Consider the following 25,588-nt stretch of genomic DNA (forward strand, 5'->3'; position numbering starts at 1 on the left):
TATTACATTTATATATAAACATTTTATAACTAGAGGGTTCTTCCTCATTCCCATTCTTGTTTCTACCTAAAGTAGAGATTCTGTAAGTTTTCACTGTTTATCTTATAGGACACTTACATTTGGTAGTTGAGCACTTAAAAAGCAATTTACAATAGTCATTTTTCAGATAAAGGTGTCAAGATGGGCCTGCAAATTCAATGTAGTTATTAATTCTCCATATTCTTAAGAAACAAAGATTACTTCATTCATTTATTTCTCAAATATTTATAAAGGGCCCATATACTTAGTAGCATTTTAGGTGTTTAGGATACATCGGAATACAAAAACAAAAATCCCTGCCCTTAGGAACTGAAATTCTAGTGGGGGAAATAAAAATAAATAATAAACAAAACAATAGTAAATGGCATGGTATGTAAGAAGGTGGTGAGTGCTATGGGAAAAACATAGAAGGAAAGGGGCATTGTGAACCTGAGGTAATATGGGTCGCCCCTGAACTGGAGTGGTTACTGTGCACTCCATTAGAAAGCTGACATCTGAGCAGACTTTGAAAGAGGTGAATCAATTGTGAACTGCTCCCTAACAAACTAACACAAAATTCAGTAGCTTAGAACAATTAAACATTTGTTTGCTCATGAGCTAGTCTTTTGGATAGTTTTGGTGTGAGTTAGGCTTGGCTTTCTCTGTAGGACTCATCCTTGTATCTGTTGTCCACTGCTGGTGAGCTGCTGTCTGGATTTACTGGCTTTGGCTGGGCTCTCCACTTTGTATGGGGCCTCAACCAGGACAGTTTGACTCTGCCTCACGTAATATAATCTCCTGTCCCCTAGTGAGTTAGCCTGGACTTGTTCTCATGGTGACATAGGGGTCTGAGAGAGAAAGCAGAAGCACCAAAGGACCTCCTGGAGCCTGAGCTCAGAAATGACCTTACTTCTGCTACATTTTGATCACGTCAAGTCACAAGACAAATTCAGGCTTATAAAATGAAGATGTAGATTGTACTGTTTGATGAAGGAGCTGCAGAGTCACATTGCAAAGTCATATCACAGCTAGGGACAGCCATTTTTGCTGTCTTCCACAGAAGACAAGCGAGTCGCTTTGTGCATTTAGGGGTGGTGGAAAGGATGAGGGAAAATTGGCGGAGGTGAGAGCATGTGTGGTTTTAGAGGAACAGCAAGGTGGCTAGAGTGGCTAGAATAAGGTAAGGAGAGAGTAGTAGATGAAGACTAGGAGGAACAAGGACAAAATCAGATACAGGTGTTTTGTTTTTTTTTTCTTTTGTTTCTTGTCAAAATGAAGACTTGGCCTTTAATCTTATGGAAATGAGGAACCCTTAGGAGGATTTTCCCCATGGCTGCCATCAAGATTTTCTCGTTATCTTTTATTTTCAACAGTCTGAATATCCGTCTAGGTGGTTTTATTTTTTCTTGTTGATACTGTTTTCTTTGCGTGTGTATGTGTATTTTTCCTGCTTACGGCTCTCTGAGCATCTTAGATTTATGGCTTCTTGTCTTTCATAATTTTTAGAAAAAATGTCTACCTTTATTTCTTCAAATATTTCTCTGCACTCTCTTCTTTTTCCACTTGCATAGTGTCTGACATCTCATCCTCCTGATGAGTGCTTGCATCTCATCTCTCCTGGGAAAGGTCTGTCTTCCCTTGGATTTCAGGTTACGCTGTGTCCTCAGCTCTGATAGATTCAACAAAAGTTTTTGTGTTGTTTTTTTTTTATTTGTACATTTTTTTTTCATTTTTATTAAGTAATTTTTTTTTCAACAAAAGTTTTGATTTTGTAGTTAATGCACTTTTCCTTGTTGCTAGGGTAGGAGCAACATTTTTCCAACTCTTAACTCCATAAGAAGATTTTGAGTAGAGACAGGACATAATCTGACTTATATTTTGACAAGAGCAGTCGGGTTGCCATAATGAAAATAGACTGAAGGGTGCCCAGAAAAAAGTAAGGAGACCAGCTAGGATGCTATTGCAGAATTCTAGGAGGGGACTGCTTATGCTTAGACCTGGGATGTACAAAGGATAAGAGATAAAAATTCTGGATATATTTTGAAGATTGAACCATAGGGTTTCCTGAGGGTTGGCTGTGATATGTGAGAAAAGAAAAATATTAAAGATGATTCTGAGATTTTTTTTGGCTTAGCAATTAAAAGGGATGAATTACTAATAACTGAGGTAGAGTATAGATGGACAGTTTTTAAAAAGGGGTTGGAGAAGGTCAGTTTTAGACATAGAAACCCAGGTGGGAATGTCAAATAGGCAGTTGTTTGTTTGGGTCTAACGTTTAGAGATAAGGTTCTAGCTGGAGATACAAATGTTGGAGTTGCCAGCACAGGTGGTGTCTGACATCTCTTCCTTCTCCTGTGTTCCTCCGCAGGTAAGCCAGTGCTTGCATCCCATCTCTCCTTAAAGGGTTTGTTTTTCTTTGGATTTCAGGCTACTTGTTTGCCTTGTAACCTCAGCTCTCTGATGAGTTCAAGAAAAATTACAATTTTTAGAAAGTGTGTATGTAGAAAATGTTTCTAACAAGCTCGTGGTATATAAGTGGGTGCCTTATTGCAAATCCTATGATGTTTTAATATAAAAGTAGAATGTGTATTTCTAAAGAAGAAATCCAAAGAGAAAAGAAACCACTAACTTCTTTTTTAGATAGAAAAGAATAAATAGTGATTGCTTATTTTAAGATTTTGGTTTTTTTGTTTATAGGAAAACCATCGCCTTGGTTATCAGTCGATACTGCCTTATATATTCTTAAGGAAAACGAATATCCAACAAACCTACAGCTCATGTGTTTTACTGAACTACGAAATAGAGAGGTATATATATTTATTTTCTAATGTTTAATTTAAAAATATAGTATAAACTTAAGTTTGGGGACAATAGTGGTTTTTCTAAATATTTTTTGACTTCTGTGTTTTTTCTTCCAACTAAAGTATGTACAATACTTAAACACTATGCATATTACCTATGTTTTATTAATTGTGAAGCACTTTTTCTTGTTCTCTGAGATTTAAGAATTGAGGCTTGATAGGCAATTTTAGCTTCATAACTTAAAAGTTGTGTGACATTGTATTTCACTTTCCTCTTTTCTCAATGCCCTGATGCCTCACATGTGAACATTTTTTGTTATACTCAATAAAAATGGTTGGTACTGGTGGACTTTCCCCCCACCAAACACAAGCAATTCAGGACTAGAAAAGTTGCTTTAGATGTTTATCTTTCTTATAATACTACTGCCAAAAAAAAAACCCCCAAAAACTTCAAGATTACTATCCTCAGGCCTGACTCATATTATAGGGTACAAAAATAGATTGATCTGAAGAAATGCTTTTAAATGATTTTATATGTTGCCCATAGGGTTGCTCTGATCTTTTCTAATTATATATTTACTCAGAGGCCAAATATGTGAGGCAGATACATAAATGTGGCTATTTATTTTATGAGGACTACAAAATACATCTGCTACACAACAACAGGAATAATACTATTCAAGGGCTTACTGCGATATCATATTTAATCTTTATATAGGTTCAATGACAGACAAACATTTCCCTGATGGAATGTTATATAAAAGTCTTTATTGTAGGCTTCCTAACAGACAAGAATAGTTATTGGCAAGAAACAAATAAAATGACAGAAGTTAATGTTTTAACTCAACTCCTCTTCAGAACTGACTACAAAGTTAAGTTCAAGATAAAGCATTGTCTAAAACAATAGCTGTTCCCATTTTTGTTTTGGATAAAATTACTTTCTTATGAGATTGCATGTGTAAAAATGTGAGTAGTAGCAAGCCTGTAATAAAGTTTGAATGAGTTTCTATTTACCTCTCTACTATATAGGCTTCTGGTTATCTGTAATATGTCATATTTACAAAGGACTTTTCATTTTTAGTTTTAGTTTCACAATTATTTTCTTTAAGAATAGTTTTGTGCCCATGAAAGACTTTCTATTTGCCATCTACAGTAGCAGTTGAAAGTTATATGTGGAAATAAGGGAGGTTCATGGGATAACATATATTAGGAAGCAGCAAGAACTGATTTTCACTCCTGGGTATCAGTCTACATCTGGCCAATCTAAAAGATTATGGCTTCTAAAGGATGGCTTTGGTCAATCTTTAGTCTTCAAAATGACCTTCAGTTTTCTTAGATTGCTTCCTGCATTAAAATAGGACATGGTCACTTTAAGATGATTATAGTCAATTTCTCTGATTCATGAGTGCAGAAATAGGGCTGATCCTAGAATTCAGATGAGCAACTTAATTTTGGATATGAGTACCCAGGAACCTAAAATATACCTGGGTTTTGAAAGTTTTTGAACACAACACCAGATAGCAATCCCTAAGCCTGTTTTGTGCTGAAGGGCAAATAGCTGACAGAAAATGCTTAAATTTAATATATTTGACAGAGACAGCCCCTAAGTTTCACAGGAAACCATTGGGCTTCAGAATGCACATAGAAAAGGTCCATAGAGAGGTAGCATTTTGCTTTCTTTTATAGAACAGGAGAATAAAATGTTTTCCTATACAAATATTGTGGCACTCATTATAAATATCCTGTGATGAAAAATAATTTTGTGTAAGGTAGGTTTATCTGGGATTCTGCCATTTTATTTTATAGTCCATATTACATAATAGTAAAATTCAAGTGTGTTTGTCTATATAATTGGATTCTTACAAATATGCCTAATTTATATAAACACTTTAACTCTTTTAAATATATTTAATTTTTATTTTGTGCCATTGAAATCTGACTTATAAATCATATATTTATATTTGAATCAAATTAGGGAATTATAACTTCAAAAAAATATTTTAAGATTTCTGTCTTTGCCTCCTATTGAAGATATTTGCTTCACAATCATTTTTTAAGATTACTGAGGAAAATTAGAAATTATATAATATCTTACCTGTTACATTTTAGGCATTTAAAAATACATATGTAGAGAACTACATAGACCTGAACATCTAATGGTTTTATACGATGGTTACCAATGAAAAGTGATTTTGACAGAACCATATAGAATTTGTGAATATTGATTTTAAAAGTTATTTCTAATACTTCTTTTTCAGAAGGGGGATTAAAAGTTATTAAAACTTATGGTGGTTGTTTTTGTTTTTAAATTCTTTTCAGAAAAGGTGTTTTTTTTTTGTTACATTGAATAAGAAACAGAGTTTATTCTTTTTTTTTCCTTTTAATTTTTATTTTTTGTTCAAATACATCAAAAAAGGTTTTTGGATGGACTGGTGAACTAGGACCTGGAATTTACTGGTTAATTCCTTTCACAACTGGCTGTAAACTGAGGAAAGAAATAAAACCAGTAACAGAAGAAGCCCAGCTTGTATATAGAGATGAAACAGGGGAATTATTTCTTACAAAGGAATTTAGGTAAGTCTCATTTCTTAAGGTTAGAACTATAACATTTAGTCTGGATATATACCTTAAAAGCCTTTCTTCCATCCTTTCCTTTGGAGCTGCCACTCCCACCCATTATTCTAATTCAACAGTTCAAGTCCATACTAGGCAACTGAAAGTGACTTTCCATTTACCGGTCTGGGATTGCTATTCATTTCTGGGTTCCACACATTTAGCAAGTCAGCTTTAGTCATACAACTACCAATTTCTCCTCCCATAGGCATTGCCTTAGAACTGGATCCTGCTACTTGCACTGACTTAGATAACCGTTAATATGAAATCCAAGCTCTTAGGTGGTTCTCCCAAACCCTAGATATACACAACATCTGGTAGAAAGAAAGAAGTAGATTGGAAAAAAGAAAGAAGAAGGGAACTACTGTCAACTGAGGTCCTTCTCTGTGTTGAAATACTCTGATTGCTTTAGAAGCTTCTTTATCACATATACTACTAGACTGAATTAAAATATATATTTGGATACATTAACTTAATAGTTTACAAAAACTGTTGAATGCCTTGATATTACTTCCTTTTGAAAGTTTTCTTTGTAGAAAGCCTCAGTCAAGTTGCCTTGGAGATGAGAAATACAAGGCTATTTTTATAATTTTAGGTCAACTTTATCAGATATATTTGAAGTTATTGACTTAGATGGAAATGGTCTTCTTAGCCTTGAAGAATATAATTTTTTTGAATTGAGAACAAGTGGTGAGAAATGTGATGAAGATGCTTGGGCTGTCTGCAGAGGTAAGCACTTTTCTCTTTCTTAATGGATATATTAAAAATATATAGCCCCCCTTTCATTCTTAAGAAGTAAAATGCCAGGCTTCTCCATGGAATATTATTATAGCAATTAGAACAGTTTAAAAGTAGTAGCATTGTTTGTAGACCATAAAAACTTAAACATTTATTTTACTTAAGTTGGTTGTTGGTTTAGTAATCAAAATAAAATATGAATTAAAGTACTTAATTGTAATTCTATTTTCAACCTGTGCTCTTTGGAGTTTAGAAGGTAAAATACTTTGTCCTAGCTCTTGATACGGATGGGACTGCAATGGTCAAGAGCCCCAAACTGTGCCCAGGAGGGGGCAGCAAAAATCTCTAATAAACTAGATTTTACTAAAAATTAAGAGGTTTCCAGGAAGTTGTTTATACCTATTAAGAAATCTTTGGTTTTATAAAAAAATATTTGAGTTGAATTTAAAAAGTGCATCCAGGACTTCTGGTCAAGATGGAGGCATGGATAGATAGGCTTTGCTTCCTCACACAACCAAAGAAGCACAAAAAATTAAAAAACAAAAAACAACCAGAACTGCCAGAAATTCGAACTGTATGGAAGTCCAACAACTAAGGAGTTAAAGAAGAAACATTCATCCTGACCAGTAGGAGGGGTGGAGACAGGCAGCTGGGGCTGGAGAGGACTTGGCAAAGCAGCGGACCAGGCAGTCCCATATTTGCATACAGAGAAGCTAGAAAGAACAACTGGGGAGCAAGGCAGACCACACAACCCAGGGCTTCAGTGCAGGAAAAGAAAGCCTCAAAACCTCTGGCTGTAAAAACATGTGGGGGTTTTGGCAGCAGGAGAAACTCCCAGCCTCACAGGAGAGTTTGTTGGAGAGACCCACAGGGTCCTAGAACATACACAAACCCACCCACTCAGGAATCAGCGCCAGAATGGCCCAATTTGCTTGTGGACAGTGGGGGAACTGATTGAAAGCCTGCTGAGAGCCGAGCAAGAGGCATTGCTCCCACTTGGACCCCTCCCCAACAGACAGCACCACAGCACAGTGAAGTGGCTTGCCCCACCCTGGCAAGTATCTAATGTTCCGCCCCTTACAATGTAAAAGGTGCACCAAGACAAAGAAATATGGCCCAAATGAAAGAACAGCTCAAAGCTCAAAAAATAGAACTAAGCAATGAGGAGATAGCCAACATATCAGATGCACAGTTCAAAACACTGGTAATCAGGATGCTCACAGAAATGATGGAGTACGAACGCAAAGTAGAGGAAGATGTAAAGGCTATGCAAAGTGAAATAAAGCAAAATACTCAGGGAACCAAGAGTGAAGGGAAGGAAACTGGGACTCACATCAACAAATTGAAACAGAAGGAAGAAATAAACTTTCAACTGGAACAAAATGAAGAAACAAGAATTCAAAAAGATGAGGAGAGGCTTAGGAACCTCTGGGACAACATTCTAACATCAGAATCATAGGGGTGCCAGAGGGAGAAGAGGAAGAGCAAGAAATTGAAAACTTGTTTGAAAAAATAATCAAGGAGAACTTCCCAAATCTGGCGAAGGAAATAGACTTCTAGGAGATCCAGGAAGCTCAGAGAGTCCCAAAGAAATTGGAACCAAGGAGAAACACACCAACACATCGTAATTAAATTACCTAAGATTAAAGATAAGGAGACAATCTTAAAAGCAGCAAAAAAAAAAAAAAAAAAAAAAAAAAAAAGATTTACCTACAAAAGAATTCCCATAAGACTATCAGCTGATTTCTCAAAAGAAACCTTGCAGGCAAGAAGGGGCTGGAAAGAAGTGTTCAAAGTGATGAAAGCTAAGGACCTACATCCAAGATTACTCTATCCAGCAAATCTATTGTTTAGAATGGAAGGGCAGATAAGGTGCTTCCCAAATAAGATCAAGTAAAAGTAGTTCATCATCATGAAGCCCTTATTATATGAAATGTTAAAGGGATTTATCTAAGAAAAAGAAAAAGGTCAAAACTATGAACAGTAAAATGACAACAAACTCACAATTATCAACAACTCAACCTAAAGCAAAAACAAAAACAACCTAAGCAAACAACTACAACAGGAACAAAATCGCAGAAATGGAGATCACATGAAGGGTTATCAGTAGAGAGAGGGTGGGGAGAAAGGTACAGGGAATAAGGAACATAATTGGTAGGCACAAAGTAGACAGGGGGAGGTTAAGAATGGCATAAGAAATGGAGAAGCCAAAGAACTTATATGTACAATCCATGGACATGAACTCAGGGGTGGGGAATGCTCGTGGGAGCAGGGGTGCAGGGTGGAGGGGAAAAAAATGGGACAACTGTAATAGCATAATCAATAAAATAGCATAATAAAAAAATAAAAACCGTGCATCCATGGAGGTATGGAAACCAAAAATGCCAAAGAAAAATACTTTGAGGCAAAAGCAGTGGTCACTTAAAAGGAGTCTGGGAATTTGTATTTAAGACAAAGACTGAAAAGTCAAAGGGCAAAACCAAAAAGCCATAGCCAACCATAGTTCACAGAACAAGAACTTTGATGAGGCCTGAATACAGTCAAGAAAGAGATTAACTCACATATTTCTATGATTGGGGTAGTACTATGTTCTACTCCTCTGGTTCTTAAAATGGTCTAAGTTTGGCAAAGTCAGTGAGCCAGGTGGGAGTCTGATAAATAGAAAGTTTATCTAAATAGAAAGTAAGGTAGAAATGTTAATATAAAGGTTTTTAAAAATATATTTCTTTTTAACTGAAAGTTTTTATAGTATAATCAATAACAAGAAATGTACATTGATTTATAATATTAAACTTTGATTAATAAGATCTATATATATTAGAGTTTATTTTTTAGAATGATGTCATTATCTTGTGACTTTAATGATATAATCTTTTTGTTCTCCATTATTGGCACTAGAGCACATTTCATAAGAGTGATTCAGTAGGATTTTCTTATGGGAAAATTGTTGATAAATAAAATTTGTTTAGTAATTTAATTAAATAGGTAGAGTTGATAATTAACATTTTTAAAAATTCTATTTTATTGTTTATGTTCTTACAGTTGTCCCAATTTTTTCCCTTTGCCACCCTCCACCCAACCCCTTCCCTCCCTCAGGCAATCCCCATATCATTGTTCATGTCCATGTGTCATGCATATATGTTCTTTGGCTACTCTATTCCCAATTGTACTTTACATACTCATGACTATTCTGTAACTACTGATTTGTACTTCTTATTCCCTTCACATTTTTTGCCCACCTCTTGCCTCCCCCCCGCCCCCCGCCAATCTGGCAACAATTAAAACATTCCCTGTATCTATGATTCTGTTTCTATTCTGCTTGTTTGTTTATTTTGTTTTTTTAGATTCAATTGTTGATAGATAGGTATTTATGGCCATTTTATTGTTCATAGTTTTTACCTTCTTTGTGGGAGTCCTTGTCCCGCGGAGTCCTTCCTGCCTTTGTGGATGAAAAAATGAGTCACTTCAGACACACTTGGTCTGCCAGGAGAAAGGGATGGTGATTCCCTCTAGTGGAGCATGCCCCAGGCCCTTCTCTGAAGTGGCTTTTATTGAGAACGATATGTGCATGCATGCAAAGCGTATCAATCAATGCCTAAAGGCTATATTTACAGAAAACGGAAAGGGATGATAGATAACAATTGAAGGAACACAGAGATTTGCCTCAGGTCAGGGTCTGTTAGACATACTGATGTCAGATGGTCATTAAGGTATGGCTCCTGAATTCAGAAATTCATTCCTGTTTGGAGCTTAAACATCTGGTTTATATTAACAGGGCTATACAAAGCAAAGCAAGCTTCAAGGGGTACAATGCATTTTTCAGGCCTGATGTCCCTCATTGCTAGCATTGGGTCATGTCTGTGTCCCAGCATTCCAGGTGTTCCAGTTGAGACTTACAGACCTCTTTCAAGGCCTGGCTTGCACGGGGCTACAATTCCCACTGCCACACAAAGTGGTCCCCAACACTTCTTCTTAAAGAAGACCCTTTAACATTTCATATAATACTGTTTTGGTGTTGATGAACTCCTTTAGCTTTTTCTTGTCTGGGAAGCCCTTTCTCTAAATGATAGAGATTATAAATGATAGCTTTGCTGGATAGAGTAATCTTGGTCATAAAACTTTGCTTTTCAGCACTTTGACTATTTCTTGTCAATCTCTTCTAGCCTGCAAAGTTGCTTTTGAGAAATCAGCTGAAAGTCTTATGGGAGCTCCCTTGTAGGTAACTAATGCTTTCCTCTTACTACTTTTAATATTCTATCTTTGTCTTTAACCTTTGGCATTTTAATTATGGTATGTCTTGGTGTGGGCCTCTTTGGGTTCATCTTGTTTGGGACTTTCTGTGCTCCCTGATCTTATATGTCTATTTCCTTCGCAAGTTAGGGAAGTTTTCTGTCATTATTTTTTCAAATGGATTTCCAATTTATTGTTCTCTCTCTTCTTTCGGCACCCTCATGATGCAAATGTTGGTATGCTTGAAGTTGTCCCAGAGGCTTCTTTTACACTATCCTCATTTTTTTTGGATTCTTTCTTCTTCTTGATGTTCTCATTAGTTGTTTTCTGCTTTCTTATATTTCAAATCACTGATTTGATTTTCATCTTCATCCACTCTACTGTTGATTCCCTATAAATTGTTCTTTATTTCAATTAGTGTATCCTTTGTTTCTGATGATCTTTTTTATGCTGCTGAGGTCCTTATTGAGTTCCTTGAGCATCCTTATCACCAGTGTTTTGAACTCTGCATCTAGTAGATTGCTTGTCTCCATTTTGTTTAGTTCTTTTTCTGGAGTTTTGTTCTGTTCTTTCATCTGAGCCATGCTTCTTTGTCTCCTCATTTTGGCAGCCTCCCTGTGTTTGTTTCTATGTATTAGGTATTGCTGCTCTGACTACCTGTCTTGGTAATGTGGCCTAATGTAGTAGGTGTCCTGTAGGGTTCAGTGGGACAGCCTCCCCTATTACCCTTGCTGGGTACTCAAGGTGCACCCACAATGTGGGGTGTGTACACTCTCCTGTTGTAGCTGAGTCTTGATTCCTGCTGGCACATCCAAGGTCAGCTACTGCCTGTGTTCTATCTGTGGTCACAGAGCATAAGCTACAAAGCAATCTGCAGATGGCTGCTACTTTTACTGGGCTTGGATGCGCCTAGGAGAGGCCAGGCTGTGAACCAAGGCCAGCTGCAGCTATTGCCAGGCCTGGGACCACTTAGCAAGAGGTACAGGGCTCACTGAAGCCAGATGCTGCTTGTTTGAGAGAATTAACAAAAATATGCATAGACCGAGATAGGCCATTGGTATGGAAAAGCCACAGAAAAACAGCTTGGGTGGACCTGAACGTTGGGTGAGGCAGGGCCTCAGGGGATCACCATGTTGGGGAAAACAGTGTGAACCAGGTTGATGGAGTCTCAGACATGGCACCCGCCCTGCTGGCTCTGTGGCTTTGTAGGGACACGGCTCAAAAAAGGAACAGTGGCCTCTGCTAGCACTTCTGTCTGGGAGAAAGCTGCCCCACAGTTCTTGCCCCGATGGCAGATAATTCAGTTCCTCTCCATATGTCTCTGATGACTTTCAATCTGCTGCCCCCACAGTGGAGCTCTGAGGGAGTAAGTCCGAGTAAGTCTGTGTGCAGTCCTTTTAAAAGGAACTGCCTGGGACTCTAAGTTTCTGTCTTCCACAGCCTTAGTTTCTGCTGGTTTTTACAGCCAGAATATGGAGACTTATCTTCCTGCACTGGAACCCTGGGCTAGGAGGCCTGGTGTGGGACTGAGACCCCTCCTCTTCAGATATCCGTCCCAATTTTTATCCACCGCACGTGTGTGTGGGACCAGACCGTTCCACTCCTTTGACCCTCCTACCAGTCTTGATGTGGTTTCTTCTTTAATTCCATAGTTGTAGGACTTACATTCAAGCTCAATTTCTGATGGCTATGAATGATGGTTGTTCTATAGTTCAGCTGTAATTTTGATGCGGTGGTGTGAGGAGGCAATGCACGCTTACCTATGCCGCCATCTTAATCCAATGGTTAACATTTTTTAAGAACTTACCATTTTCCAGGTGGAAGCACTGCTACACATCAATTCTCTGAGCTGTGTGCTAAACACACTCAAAGAGGGTAAGTCACTTGACAATGGTTACACAGCAAAAAAATTTGCAGCTGAATTTCAAACCCAGGCACTCAGACTCCAAAACCTTAAGCACCATGCTATAAAATATCCTTAAGAATGATTGACTTAAAAAATGATTTTGGAGGAATGTCTGCTTTGTCAACATTAATAATACTGCAAAGAAACAGGCTTTATAGGTTCTGAAATGTTTATATTTTTAGTCATATATAATATTTATTTTATTCATTGTTCTTGATAATAAGAAAATATTATAAAATAATTTTAGTAAACTCTTTTTAGACTCAAAGTCACCTTTATTTTATTATTTTTTATTAATAGACTTCATTTTTAGAAAAGTTTTAGGTTTACAGTAAAGATGAAATAGATCTCCCAAATATCCCTTCTTTGCTATGGTACAGTTGTTAAAATCGATGAACCAACACTGATCCATTATTATTAATTAAAATCCATAGTTTATATTAGCCTTATATTGTGTTGTAGAGTTCTGTGGGTTTTGATGGGCATGTAATCTTATATGTCTGGCATTATGATATCTTACAGAATCATTTCATTGCCCTAAAAATCCCCTGTGCTCCACCTCTTTATCTACCTATTCATCCCTCTGAACCTTTGACAAACACTGATCTTTTAACTGTCTCTATAGTTTTGCCTCTGCCAGAGTATTGTTTTATTCAAATGTCATAGTACGTAGCCTTTTCAGACTGTCTCCCTTCACTTAGCAATATGCATTTAAGTTCCTTTATGTCTTTCTGTGGCTTGACAGTTCATTTGTTTTTAGCACTCAATAATATTCCATTGTTTGAAGGTACCATCATTCGTTTATTTATTCACCTATTAAAGAGCATTTTGATTTCTTCCAATTTTTGGCAATAATAAATATAGCTGCTGTAAACACTCAATGTGCATATTTTTGTGTATACATTTCAACTCATTTCAATCATTTCAGTTCGGTGATTACTGGATGGTATAATAAAACTGTATTTAACTTTGAAAGAACTGCCAAAATATCTTCCAAAGTGGCAGTACCATTTGCATTCCACCAGGAATGAGTTCCTGTTGTACCACATCCTCATTAGCATTTGGTACAGTCAAGTTTTGGGGTTTTTTTTGTATTTTAGCTATTCTAATACGTGTGTAGTGGTATCATATTGTTTTACTTTACAATTTCTTAATGAAGTATGACATTGAGCGTCTTTTCATAGGGCTATTGGCCATCTGCATATTTTCTTTGGTGAGGTGTCCATTCAGATCTTTTGCCCATTTTTTCATTAAGATGTTTGTTTTCTTATTTGAGTTCTTAATATATATTAGATACAAATCTTTATCAGACACATGTTTTGCAAGTATTTTCTCCCAGTCTGTGGCTTGTCTTTTCTTTTTCTTAATAGTGTCTTTCAGAGAGTAAAAGTTTTTAAATTTTAATGAAGTCCTACTAACCAATTTTTTTCTTTTATGGATCATGCATTTGGTGTTGTATCTAAAAACTCATAGTAATACATAAGCTCACCCAGGTTTTCTCCTATTATCTTGAAGTTCTGCAGATTTGCGTTTTGGATCTGTGACCCTTTTGGGCCTATGACCTATTTTAGTTAATTTTTGTGAAAGATGTAAGGTCCTTGCCTAGATTTATTTATTTTTTTGCACATAGATGTCCGGTTGTTTCAACACCATTTGTTGAGAAGGCCATTCTTTTTCCATTGAACTGACGTTGCGCTGTTGTTAAATATGAATTGCATGAGTTTTATGGATCTATTTCTGAGATCTCTTTTCTAGTCCACCAATCCTTTTGTCTGATTTTTTCTTAATATCACATTATCTTGATGATTATAACTTCAAAGTAAGTCTTGAAGTCAGACACATTAATAAATTTTTAAAAAATTAATGAAGGATCAAGAATTTTAAGTTTAAAAGTGGATTAGTTATTGATAGTCTTTATCATACAGAATATAAATATATTGTTAAAAAATTTTATTGATTGATTTTGAGAGAGAGAGAAGACAGAAGGTATTCATTGTTGATTCTTGTATGTGCCCTGACCAGGGATTGAATCTTCAACCTTGACGTAGACACGTTGGCATGTCAGGGTGATGTTCTAACCAAATAAGCTACCCAGCCAGAGTAGATATATTTTTTGAAAGTACAAATTTCTTTGGATTATATATCAAATATTAATAATTTTTATTTTTATATACTACATAAATAGCTCCAACTTCCATTTTAGTGACTACCATTTCTATGATCAAATTTAATCTTCATTTTTTTTTAAAGAGTTATGAGCCACTTTTCAAACTCTAAATATTTTAAACTATTAACCAGTCAACAAGTGTTAAACAGTTATGTCTCTGCTGCTTTTATTACTATAATGCATACAAAAAAGATATCTCTTATAAATAAGAGTACCCATTTGCCTTGGGTATATTACATATGGAGCTGGAAAATAGAATCTTTCTTGTTAGAACAGTTAATAGTATAATCCATAATGAGTTGTTATTTATTATCTATATTATAGACAAGTTCAAGTATTACACACATCTAGGTGCTTCTAGATGAATTTAGTTTTACTTGCTAATAATGTTTAAGTGGACATGCTTATATTTGTCTAGGACATTCATGAACTCCAAAGTGTTTCCTATTATTTAACATTTTTTAAGGACCAGGGGAAAATTCAGTTAAAATCAGAGTAATTCGTCATATAGCAGTCTCCTTGGTCTGGCACTATCCCCAACTCCTGTTTTAGTAGTTTTGGAGGTATTACATCAAATTCACCTAAGTTCTGCTGTATTCAAGTCGCAAATTTATATAAAGCATTTTAATTTTTTAAAATATATTTTAGTATCTATATAAGCAAGTAGGTTAGAATTTACCCAGAAAAATTACAGTTTATCTTAATTTGGGAACATATTTACATTATTTATAACTTCAGATTTTGTTTAAAAACTAAATTATGTACTGTGATGATGATTATGCTGAGTTGTGGGAAATTAGAATGGTATCTCTCAAGCATGGTTTGAGTCATTCTTTTTTCTTTTTTTAGATTTTATTTATTTCTAGATAGAGGGGAGGGGAGGGAGAAAGAACGGGAGCAAAACATCACACACATTGGTGCAAGGGGCACATCGATCAGTTGCCTCTCGCATGCCTCCTGCTGGGGACCTGGCCTGCAATCCAGGCATGTGCCCTGACTGGAAATCGAACTGGTGACCTTTTGGTTCACAGGGCAGCACTCAGTCCACTGAGCCACACCAGTCAGGGCTGTTTTGAGTCATTCTTATTCTACTTTTACATGGCTCACAGATTCATAAGGCCTCCTTTAAAATAAACATGTATGAATAATATAAAATAGAAATTTTATTAAATGTATGAATTGTGTATTATATGAGAAAACTTTTGGTTGCTTTGACAGAGAATTTTGATACAAAGAAGAATGAACTAACAAGACAGGGCTTTATGGATCTGAATCTAATGGAAGCTAATGATCGTGAAGGAGATCCTCGTGACCTTTGGGTAACTCTCCTCTCAATGGGCTACAATAAAGCTCTGGAATTAACAGAGGTAAAGCAATCTGAAAGTTCTGGAGTGTGCTTAATATACATAATATTTTACCCCATGAACATTTTCCTGACACATGACTTTTGAATTGGGCACTCAAATTCTTGAACGTTAGCATATGAATGAATCACAGGTGCAACAGCATGTTTTTGCTAATTTATGTAAATTCCTATTTGGGGCTGAAATTTAGTTACTGCGAACATTTAAATAATTCTGGAACAAAGTAATTTGAGCATATAATATGCAGGAAAAGATTGTAATCTAAAAAATTATATTTCTTAATTGGTGATGGCTATTTGAGTTGCTGAAGTCTCAATTTCTGTGGGAAAACTCTTTGTCCTAACAGAATAAAGGCTCTCTTAGAATAAGAGGAATGTGTCTGTAGGAAAACTGGATTCTGATTTCTTGACAAAGGATACTTCTTGAATTAATATTTGTAAAACACTTGGGTCAGTGTTTATCTCATTTAAAGAAGTATGTATATTAACTATCATTATTATTATTTATTAACATGATAGATATTGAAGTTGAATGAGTCATAATAATCCAGAAGAATAATGAAAATTAGGCCTTATTTATTTTTTAAAAATATATTTTATTGATTATGCTATTACAGCTATGCCAATTTTTCCCTTTTTGCCCCGCTTCTGCTTGGTACCCCCATTCCCTGCAGCAATACCCCCCCTTAGTTCCTGTCCATGGTTCAGCATATAAGTTCTTTAGCCTCTTCATTTCCTATACTCTTCTTAACATCCACCTATTTTGTACCTACTACAGATGCTTCTTAATCCCTGCACTTTTTCCTCCATTCTCCCCTTTCCCCCACCCAGCTGATAACCCTCCCAAATGATCTCCACATCTGATTCTGTTCCTGTTCTGGTTGTTTGCTTAGTTTGTTTTTTAGATTCAGTTGTTGACAGCTGTGAATTTTTATGACCCTTGTCATTTTACTGTTCATAGTTTTGATCTCCTTCTTTTTCTTAAATCAGACCCTTTAACATTTCATATAATAATGCCTTGGTGATGATGAACTTTTTTTAGCTTTACCTTGTCTGGGAAGCACTTTACCTGCCCTTCCATTCTAAATGATAGTTTTGCTGGATAGAGTAATCTAGGTTGTAGGTCCTTGCTTTTCATAACTTTGAATACTTCTTGCCAGTCCCTTGTAGTCTGCAAAGCTTTTTTTGAGAAATCAGCTGACAGTCTTGTGGGAACTTCTTTGTGGGTAACTCTCTGCTTTTCTCTTGCTGCTTTTAAGATTCTCTCTTTATCTTTAACCTTTGGCATTTTAATTGTGATGAGTTGGTGTGGTCCTCTTTGGGTCCAACGTGTTTGGGAGTCTGTGCTTCCTGGACTTGGTATGTCTGTTTCCTTCACCAAATTAGGGAAGTTTTCTTTCATTATTTTTTCAAATAAGTTTTCAATTTCTCGCTCTTTCTCATCTCCTTCTGGCATCTCTGTGATTCAAATGTTGGTATGTTTGGAAATGTCCCAGAGGCTCCTTACACTCTCCTCATTTTTTTGAATTATTTTTTCTTCTTGCTGACATGATTGAATGCTTTTTTCTTCCTTATGTTCCAAATTGTTGATTGAATCTTAGCTTCATCTCCTCCACTGTTGGTTCCCTGTAGATTTTTCTTTATTTCACATAATGGTAACCTTCATTTCTGCCTGGTTTTTTTTTTTATGCTGTTGCCATACAGCATATTGAGTTCTCTGAGCATCCTGATAACCAGTGTTTCTAACTCTGTATCTGATAGGTTGGTTGTCTCCATTTCATTTAGTTCTTTTTCTGGAGTTTTGTTCTGTTCTTCCATTTGGGCCATGTTTCTTTGTCTCCTCAATTTGGCAGCCTCCCTGTGTTTGGGTGTGTTTCTGTGTATTAGGCAGAGCTGGTTTGACTCCCTGTCTTAGTAACATGGCCTGTTGTAGAAAAGGCACCTGTAAATTATGTAGGGCAGAGCCTTAGATAATTGCCATGGTGGGACAACCAGTTTCACCACTTTGTGGCTCTGTGTGCGGGGAGGGCATGGCGAGGGGACAGTACTGGTGCCTTACTTCTGGAGGTTTGCTCAGGAGGAAGATGTCTTCTGACAGTTGCCCTGTTTTCAGTCACTTCGCTTCCTTTCTGTGTGCCACTGGTGCCCTTCTAGCTGTTGCCCTGGTGCTGAATCCCAGAGGGAGTGGGTATGCGTAAGTCCTAAGTCTGTGTGGGCCCTTTAAAAGGAGTCTCCTGAAAATGTGACAGTTTTTTTCCACCGCCCTAACCCCCACTGGTTTTTACAGGAAGAATTTATGGGGACTTATCTTCCTGGTGCTAGAAACCTGGGCTGTGTGATCTGGTCTGGGACTGGGATCCCTCACTGCTGAGTTATCCCTCCCGATTTTTATCCACCACATGTGAATGTGGGACCACGCATTCCACCACCACTCTGTACTCCGCCCCTCCTTCCCATATGGGTGAATGTGGCTTCTTTAAGTCCTTGGTTGTCAGACTTCCATACAGGTTGATTTTCTGACAGTTCTGAGTGATATTTGTTTTGTGGTCTAATTTTTTCTGTAATTGTGTGAGGAGGCAAAGCATGTTTACCAACACCTCTGTCTTGAACAGAAGTCAGACCTTCTTAAATTCTATGTTTTTGTTTCAGGTTTAAAATAAAGAATTTAAAGAGTTTCAGGTCACACATTAGATAACAATAGATTTGTTTATATTCTTAAAATTAAAAACTGAATTGATTGTTTACTGTAAGGGAGAGCTACGCTGGCTAGTAATATTATCTCCATGCAGAGCAGAACATTCATTTTATTTATATAGAATTTTGGGGAAGCATGGTTACTGGGGTGGACTGTTGATTGTTTGGCACTCAGCAGTGTATCTGTTGATGTGCATCTGTCCCTGACGGCTTGACTTTCAAAAGTGAGGAGCTGACACTGGTTGGCTTACGGAACTGTGTTCATTGAGATGAGTTGTTGCAGAGCAGTTGAACAGGTTTAAACCAGTTTTGGTAACTACTTGTTACCATGACAAAGGAATAATCTTTTTTTTCATACATTTGTGGGAACATTTTGACCCCAGCCTCCCCTGTTGTAGAAACTAACAAAGATTCATTCAGCCACTGTTGTTGATTCTATTTGAAGAAGTTTCATCTGTGGGAATCTGATTTACAGTTTGTATATTTTTCATGATTTCATCCTGGTTTTGTCTTTGAGTCATCTGTTGGGACAGTGACTGTACAGAAACATTTTAAGACTCTGGACAACATTTAAACTCTGAGACAAACAAGTGTAACTAGAAGTATTATAAGAAGGGACTGGAGGGCACTCCAGAATCATGACCCTAGATTTTCTAAGCTTGGCCAAGACAAGTTCCAAGGACCCCTAAGTCTTCTTTGTATAACCTTTTATGATTTACTCTTTTAATTAATTGTAGATCATTTTACTTGTATTAATCCAGGTACAACATGTAGTACCTGGATTGATCAAAAGAAAATCAAGTCTTTTTTGTTATCTGTAACTACTTGAGTTAAATAATTTAAACTGGTTAGTTGTAGCCCTAGGACTTAGGCTATATTAATTACTATGTCAACCTACATGAAGGGACATTTTTTTTATGACTACCTGGAGTGGTGTAACTGCTATGAATGGGATCACTATATTCAGGAATCATTTTCCAGAAAAAGCTTTATTGTTTTGGAGTGTATGTAAGGAAATATAACTCACTGAGGGTGTTGAGGAGTCCTACCGTTGGGATGGCCTAACTAATAGCTGTACAAAATAATTAACTTTGGTTCTGGGTTGGCATTAAATAGTCTGATTTCTACATAGGAGCTGCACAAGAGATAGAATTATCCATGGTGGAACTGTAAATGTATTGTTTCATGGTGTTGTGACAAATAGTGTCACATTTTGTATTTCTCATAGTTCAAACACATTTTCCTTAAAACCTAGACTTAGGCAAGTTATTGTTACTAATAAGAACATGATAGGCCACAGTCAGACATGTACATGTTAAGTTAGTAAAGAGAAAAAAATAAATTAATAAAGAGTGTAACTTATAGAAAAAGCTTATTCTGATGGTTCTGGGAGGAAGCTGCTTGCTTATGATCATGTGCTTGTTCAAGAATTCTAGGTTAATGCTGTGGACTGTGTGCTTCTAGAGGCTCTGTGGAGAACCTCACTTTATGATATTTAAATGATGTACTGTTTCACTTGTTTTTTTGTCCCTTTTCATTTTTCTAGAGGTTTGAGAATGATAGAAAACAATGGGTTGGGTTTTTTTAGATTTTATTTATTTATTTATTTATTTTTAGAGAGAAGGGAGGGAGAAAGAGAGGGAAACATCAAATGTGTGGTTGCATTTTGTGTGCCCCCTGTTGGGGATCTGGCCTGCAACCCAGGTATGTGCCCTACACTGGGAATCGAAACGGCTACCATTTGCTTCGCAAGCTGGAGCTCAGTCCACTGAGCCATACCAGCTAGGGCAAGAATGTTTTTGAGTAAGGAGAAAACCATTATGTAATCAAAATTCATGAATAATTATTCCAATTAAATGTGTCCCTCATCACAGAATGAATAATTTGGAATGTTCTAGGCAGTGATGATGGTTGTGGCTTTTCAACAAGGTAATATTTTGACGCATTCTGAAAATAAATATACTGTTATTAGTAGTACATATTTATAAACTATTGAGGGAAAACCTACTGTACAAAATCAATTTGGAACTGCTCAGTCTTTTAGAGCATATTCTCAGTTGACGTACCATAATTTTTTCAGGTTAATTTATTTATGGATAAAGCATGAACTAAGCACTTTGTTCATTATCCTAGGAAAGTTTTTGTCAGTGTTTAATGTTATGGCCGGTTTATCCCTATTGGAATGAGTTGTTTCATGGAGGATTTTATCTCATGTCCAGATGGCCATTCTGGTTTTGTCAGATTTTATCCCCATGGTCTTAAAATCTGATTATACTCAGTATTTCTTTTCAGAATTTGGCAGGCCACATTTTGTGTATCTACAGTGAAATCCTTGAACTTCTCCATGGATTTGCTTTATTTTGCTATTGTTTTATATAAGGACTTTCTGTTTAGTGTTGTCACTAAAAGAACTCCAGCCTATAGGAAAGTCTTATAAGAATTTATTGGAGCCAAATTTTGAACATGCCTGGAAGCAAAATCTCAACGGATTGAGAAAATGCTCCAGAGAATGGCTGTTTGCAGCTTATTTTATACATTAGAATCAAAGGCAAAGGAAGAGTCATAAGGAGGGTTACATGAAATTCATTGGTGGTAGGTTAAGAGTGCAGGAGAAAACAGAATGAGGAAGTCTCTCAGACTGGATAAAAAGCAGAACAGAGAGACACATACACCTTTTACATTGGTGGGCACAGGATAGTTAATAATTAACCTTTACATAGAGGTGGTATTTGGGGAACAAAATAACAAAGAGAAGTTTTATGGTCTCATGTTCTGGTGGTCTTGTGCAGTGGTGCCCGTGGTTTTGCCTTTGAGGGGTCTAGAAAAGAAAATTGCTCTGATATTTCAAAGGTTTGTTATACTAGATGCATAAGAACAATGGACAGAGCTCACTTAAGGTAAAATGAGGAAGCAGTGTGCGTGGGACATGACTACCTGCTATGACCTGTCTAGTTAAGAATTTATGATCTTGTGTGGTCGCTTTTAGTCACTGAGCTTCTCAGGCCTGCCATGTGGCCCCTGAGCTTATCAGGTTTATTGTATAGCCCCTTTTTTGTTCATAGTTTAGTAATCTGTGAAAGGTATTTTTAAAGTGCTTTCCTAGTATTTCTCATATAATACTTTTAAAGTATTTCTGTAATATCTATAATATAATACACTTGTATTAACATCTACAAAACTTCTTTTACTTTGAATTTTCTTTTCGTATGCTTTCTATATTAATTTAATAGGATGAAGAGAATAGGTAAATAAAAGATTAAGCCCATGAACAGAAAAAAAATGATAATTATATGGCAGATTTTTAAGAGTAGATGTGATTTTATTTTTAAAATTTTAAATAATGTGTCTTTAACCAAAGACCTTTTATGATTTTTAGTTTTGGTGAATCTTTAAATATTGATAACCTTTGGTTGAATAAAATTGATAACCAAGAGTCAGAAATGGCAGAGTAATACCAGAATCTGTTTAGTACAAAAAAAAAAGTTTTAAAGTTCCATATTTTTATAATTATTATAAATAATATTTTTTCAGAGTTATACATTATGAAGTATTTTTACACATTACTTACTAAATAGTTGCAACAACCCTTAGAAGAACATATTCTATATGATTCCATTTTTTCAATGAAGAAATTAAATGTTATAGAAATTAAGTGACTTCCCCAGTTTATGTAGCTAGTAAAATGGCAAAATTCAGTTACAAGCCCAGATTTTTGGCTTTCTAATCCAGTGATTTTTTTAAAAAACTGGTATTATCTTTCTTTAAAATGGTAAGTTTATTATTGGTAAAGGTTGGGGTCATTAAGATATATATTTTTTAATACTAATAAAAATATATGTTGATACTCTACCAACTTCAGACTTTTATCTTTTGTCTACCACATAAAATTTATACACACCATCAACGTGTATAAATTCACTTACTTATTCAACAAATATTTATTGGGTGTCTGTATGTGGTAAACCTGTAATAAAGAGGCACTGAGAATACAGTGATGAATAAAATAATCAAAATTTCTGCCTTCATGGAACTTCAGATTCCATGAAGGAGAATGATTAATTCAATAGAAAAATAAATAAAATCACTTTGAAAGTGATTTTCAAAAAAAATAAATAAGCCAGAGGACAAATAGAAAACAGGAGGGGAGTGAAGGAGATGGGGAGACCAGGGCAACTCTGTCTACAGAGGTGACTCTTGAGCTTTAACCTGGAAGAGGAGGACGAGGTGCCCAGGTAAAAAGCTGTGAAAGCACCTTCCAAGCAGAGATAACACTACATACAGATTAGGGGAACAGTAGGTTTACAGTTGTTTGTATGGAAAGTAGTATGATAATTAACAAATAATGCTGTAAGAATTAATTGTGTTTTGCACATTCACAACTGTAAACCTACTTTTGCCCAAGCCTATGCGAAGTCTCTGACGTAGGGAGGAGCTTCATTTGTTGCAGGGCCTGAAAGATCCCAGTAGCTGGAAAACAGCGAGGCAGGATACTGGGCTGTATAGAGAGGCAAAGGCCCCTCTGTGCAGCATCTTGTGGACTGTGGTCAAGACTAAAAAGTAAACGTTAAAAGAATCCATTTCCAAGTGCACAGAATCCTTTTAGGCCTCAGGTTTTAAAGGTACTTTTACACTAACTTTGAACTGTGAATTTATTTTTATACATTTAGCTCTTTTCGGTATTCTATATCTACCCATTAAGTTTCACTTGTAAACATAATTCCTTTATAGCCCTTTGATGTATCCTTAAAGTTAGAAAAGGTAACAAATATGACACGAGTTAGCTTTAAAATAAATGGAAGTGTGGTACAGTGCCTTAAAGGAGCTATAACTGATTTGCTAGAGGTTATCATTTTCTTTCCTTTTCTGTGAATATTATCAGTTAATATGCTAAGCAAAAATCAGAATTTCATGCTTTTTTATCACTCAATTTATAGTACTAAAATTTTCTCCTAAAAGTGTATCAGAAGGACAGGCTAGAAAGTACAGTGTACCTTCTTAAATCATATGATAAACATATTAATAATAAATAATTTCAATTCTGTCAGAAGGCTCAAACAAGGTTTGCTTTTTCCTTCGTATCAGGCATGCCCATTTGTAATCGATGTCTATGCAGACAAATGCAAGCCAAGAATTAAAGCTGTCCATATGGAGCCATGCAGTGGGCAACTTGAGAAGGCCATTTGCAAATCTGTCCTTAACAAAGGCGATGCCAAAGTAATGGATGGCGACGAAAATATTGTTGTATATACTCACAAGCGTGACACCTGGATAACTTCCGTCATTGAAAACAAGGTATCAGTTATGAAGTGGTCTCATAACTGCAGTGTTTACTAATATTTTCCATCTTCTTTCTTACTCTATTCTTGCACAGTAATTAAATATTTAATTTACCCATTACATGGGTAAATGGGATATTTAATTATCCCATTACATTAATAATATTTACAATAGGAAATTATTCTTTGTCCTGCGATTTCTAGCTCAAATTGAACATGATAATTTATATATATATAATATATATATAAAATAAAAAGTCTCTTTTATTGAGGCATCACATGGACTACAAAATAAGAAAACTGACAGAGAAGCAAGGGAATGTGTGAATTTTAAAAGAAAAAGTAAGCATGTTGTTTTGCACATCTATCACAGCAAAAATGTTATTTTAGCAAAGTAATGGAGATGATGGCCTTGTTTCCATGCAAAACCAGGAGTGAATTACTTTGTAAGTTCAGTCAACTTCATTAACAGCAACAAATACAAAAAGTTGGAAAATATATTCAGCAAGCTTCTTGAAGTTGGCTGTTTATATATAACAGTATTATTTGATCTGGAAGTATTAAATGTATTATGAATGCAAGGACAGAGCAGAAGCAATTTTTTAAATTCATCTTGATGTCAACCTTTTCAATTGCCATTTTATGTATGTTTTATAATATCAATAGATTAGGATAATTGTATGTGTATATAATTAAAATACACATTTTAGGTGTATGCTCAATATTTTGTTATTTTTGTATCTAGTTTTGACTTTAAATATTTTTTTATTTTTCAATTACACTTGACATACAATACTAATACTACATTAGTTTCAGGTGTACAACCCAGTGACAAGTCACCATAAAACTTACTAAGTTATCACCCTGATAAATCTAGTACCCATCTGACACCATACAGAGTTATTGGAATATTACCTGTATTTCCTGTGCTCTACTTTACATCCCTGTGACTATTCTGTAACCATCTATTTGTACTTCTTAATCCCTTCACCTTTTCCATTCATTCCCCCAACCTCTCTTCCATTTTAAAGAAGACCTTTTAACATTTCTTGTAATACTGGTTTGGTGGTGATAAACTCCTTTAGCTCTTTCTTGTCTGGCAAACTCTTTATCTGTCCTTACAGTCTCGATGCTGGCTTTGACGGGTAGAGTAATTCTGTTTGTAGGTCCTTGCTTTTCATCAGTTTGCGTATTTTGTGCCAGCCTTTCTGGCCTGCGAAGTTTCTTTGAGAAGTCAACGGACAGTCTTATGGGAGTTCCCTTGTGGATAACTGTTTTTATCTTACTGCTTTTAAGATTTTTTTCTTTCACCTTGACATTTTAATTATGATGTGTCTTGGTGTGGGCCTCTTTGGGTTCATCCTGTTTGGGATTCTTTGCACTTCCTACAGTTGTGTGTCTATTTCCTTCACCAGGTTAGGGAAATTTTCTACCATTGTTTCTTCACATAGGTTTTCAATTCCTTGCTCCCTCCCTTCTCCTTCTAGCACCCCTATGATGTGAATGTTGGTGTACTTGAAGTTTTTCCAGAGGCTCCTCTTACACTATCCTCATTTTTTTAATACTTTATTTTTGCTGTTCTATTTGGGTGTCTTTTGCTTCCTTATCTTCCTAATCTCTGATTTGATCCTCTGATTCATCTACTCCACTGTTGATTCTCTGTAATGTATTTTTCATTTCTGACTGGTTCTTTTTGTGTTTTCTAGTTCCATTTTTATTTTTCCTATTTCTCTGTCAATGTTTTCACTAAATTCATCTACTCTTCCTTGAAGTTCATTGAGC

General features: G+C 35.9%; 1 protein-coding gene across 1 annotated transcript in view; it reads left to right on the forward strand.

The window, feature by feature from the left end:
- EFCAB7 (EF-hand calcium binding domain 7) overlaps positions 1-25,588 on the forward strand; it is a 49,376-nt gene that overhangs the window by 20,747 nt on the left and 3,041 nt on the right. Inside the window, exons 8-12 of the mRNA XM_054574179.1 lie at positions 2,716-2,825; positions 5,236-5,393; positions 6,028-6,161; positions 15,692-15,840; positions 23,613-23,822. Of these exons, the coding sequence (XP_054430154.1) occupies positions 2,716-2,825; positions 5,236-5,393; positions 6,028-6,161; positions 15,692-15,840; positions 23,613-23,822 (761 nt within the window). The remainder of the gene's footprint in view (positions 1-2,715; positions 2,826-5,235; positions 5,394-6,027; positions 6,162-15,691; positions 15,841-23,612; positions 23,823-25,588) is intronic.

The sequence above is a fragment of the Pteronotus mesoamericanus genome, unplaced genomic scaffold (assembly GCF_021234165.1).
Source record: "Pteronotus mesoamericanus isolate MK-2021 breed Mesoamerican mustached bat unplaced genomic scaffold, CSHL_Meso_final contig_105, whole genome shotgun sequence".
NCBI classification, from domain to species: Eukaryota; Metazoa; Chordata; class Mammalia; order Chiroptera; family Mormoopidae; genus Pteronotus; species Pteronotus mesoamericanus.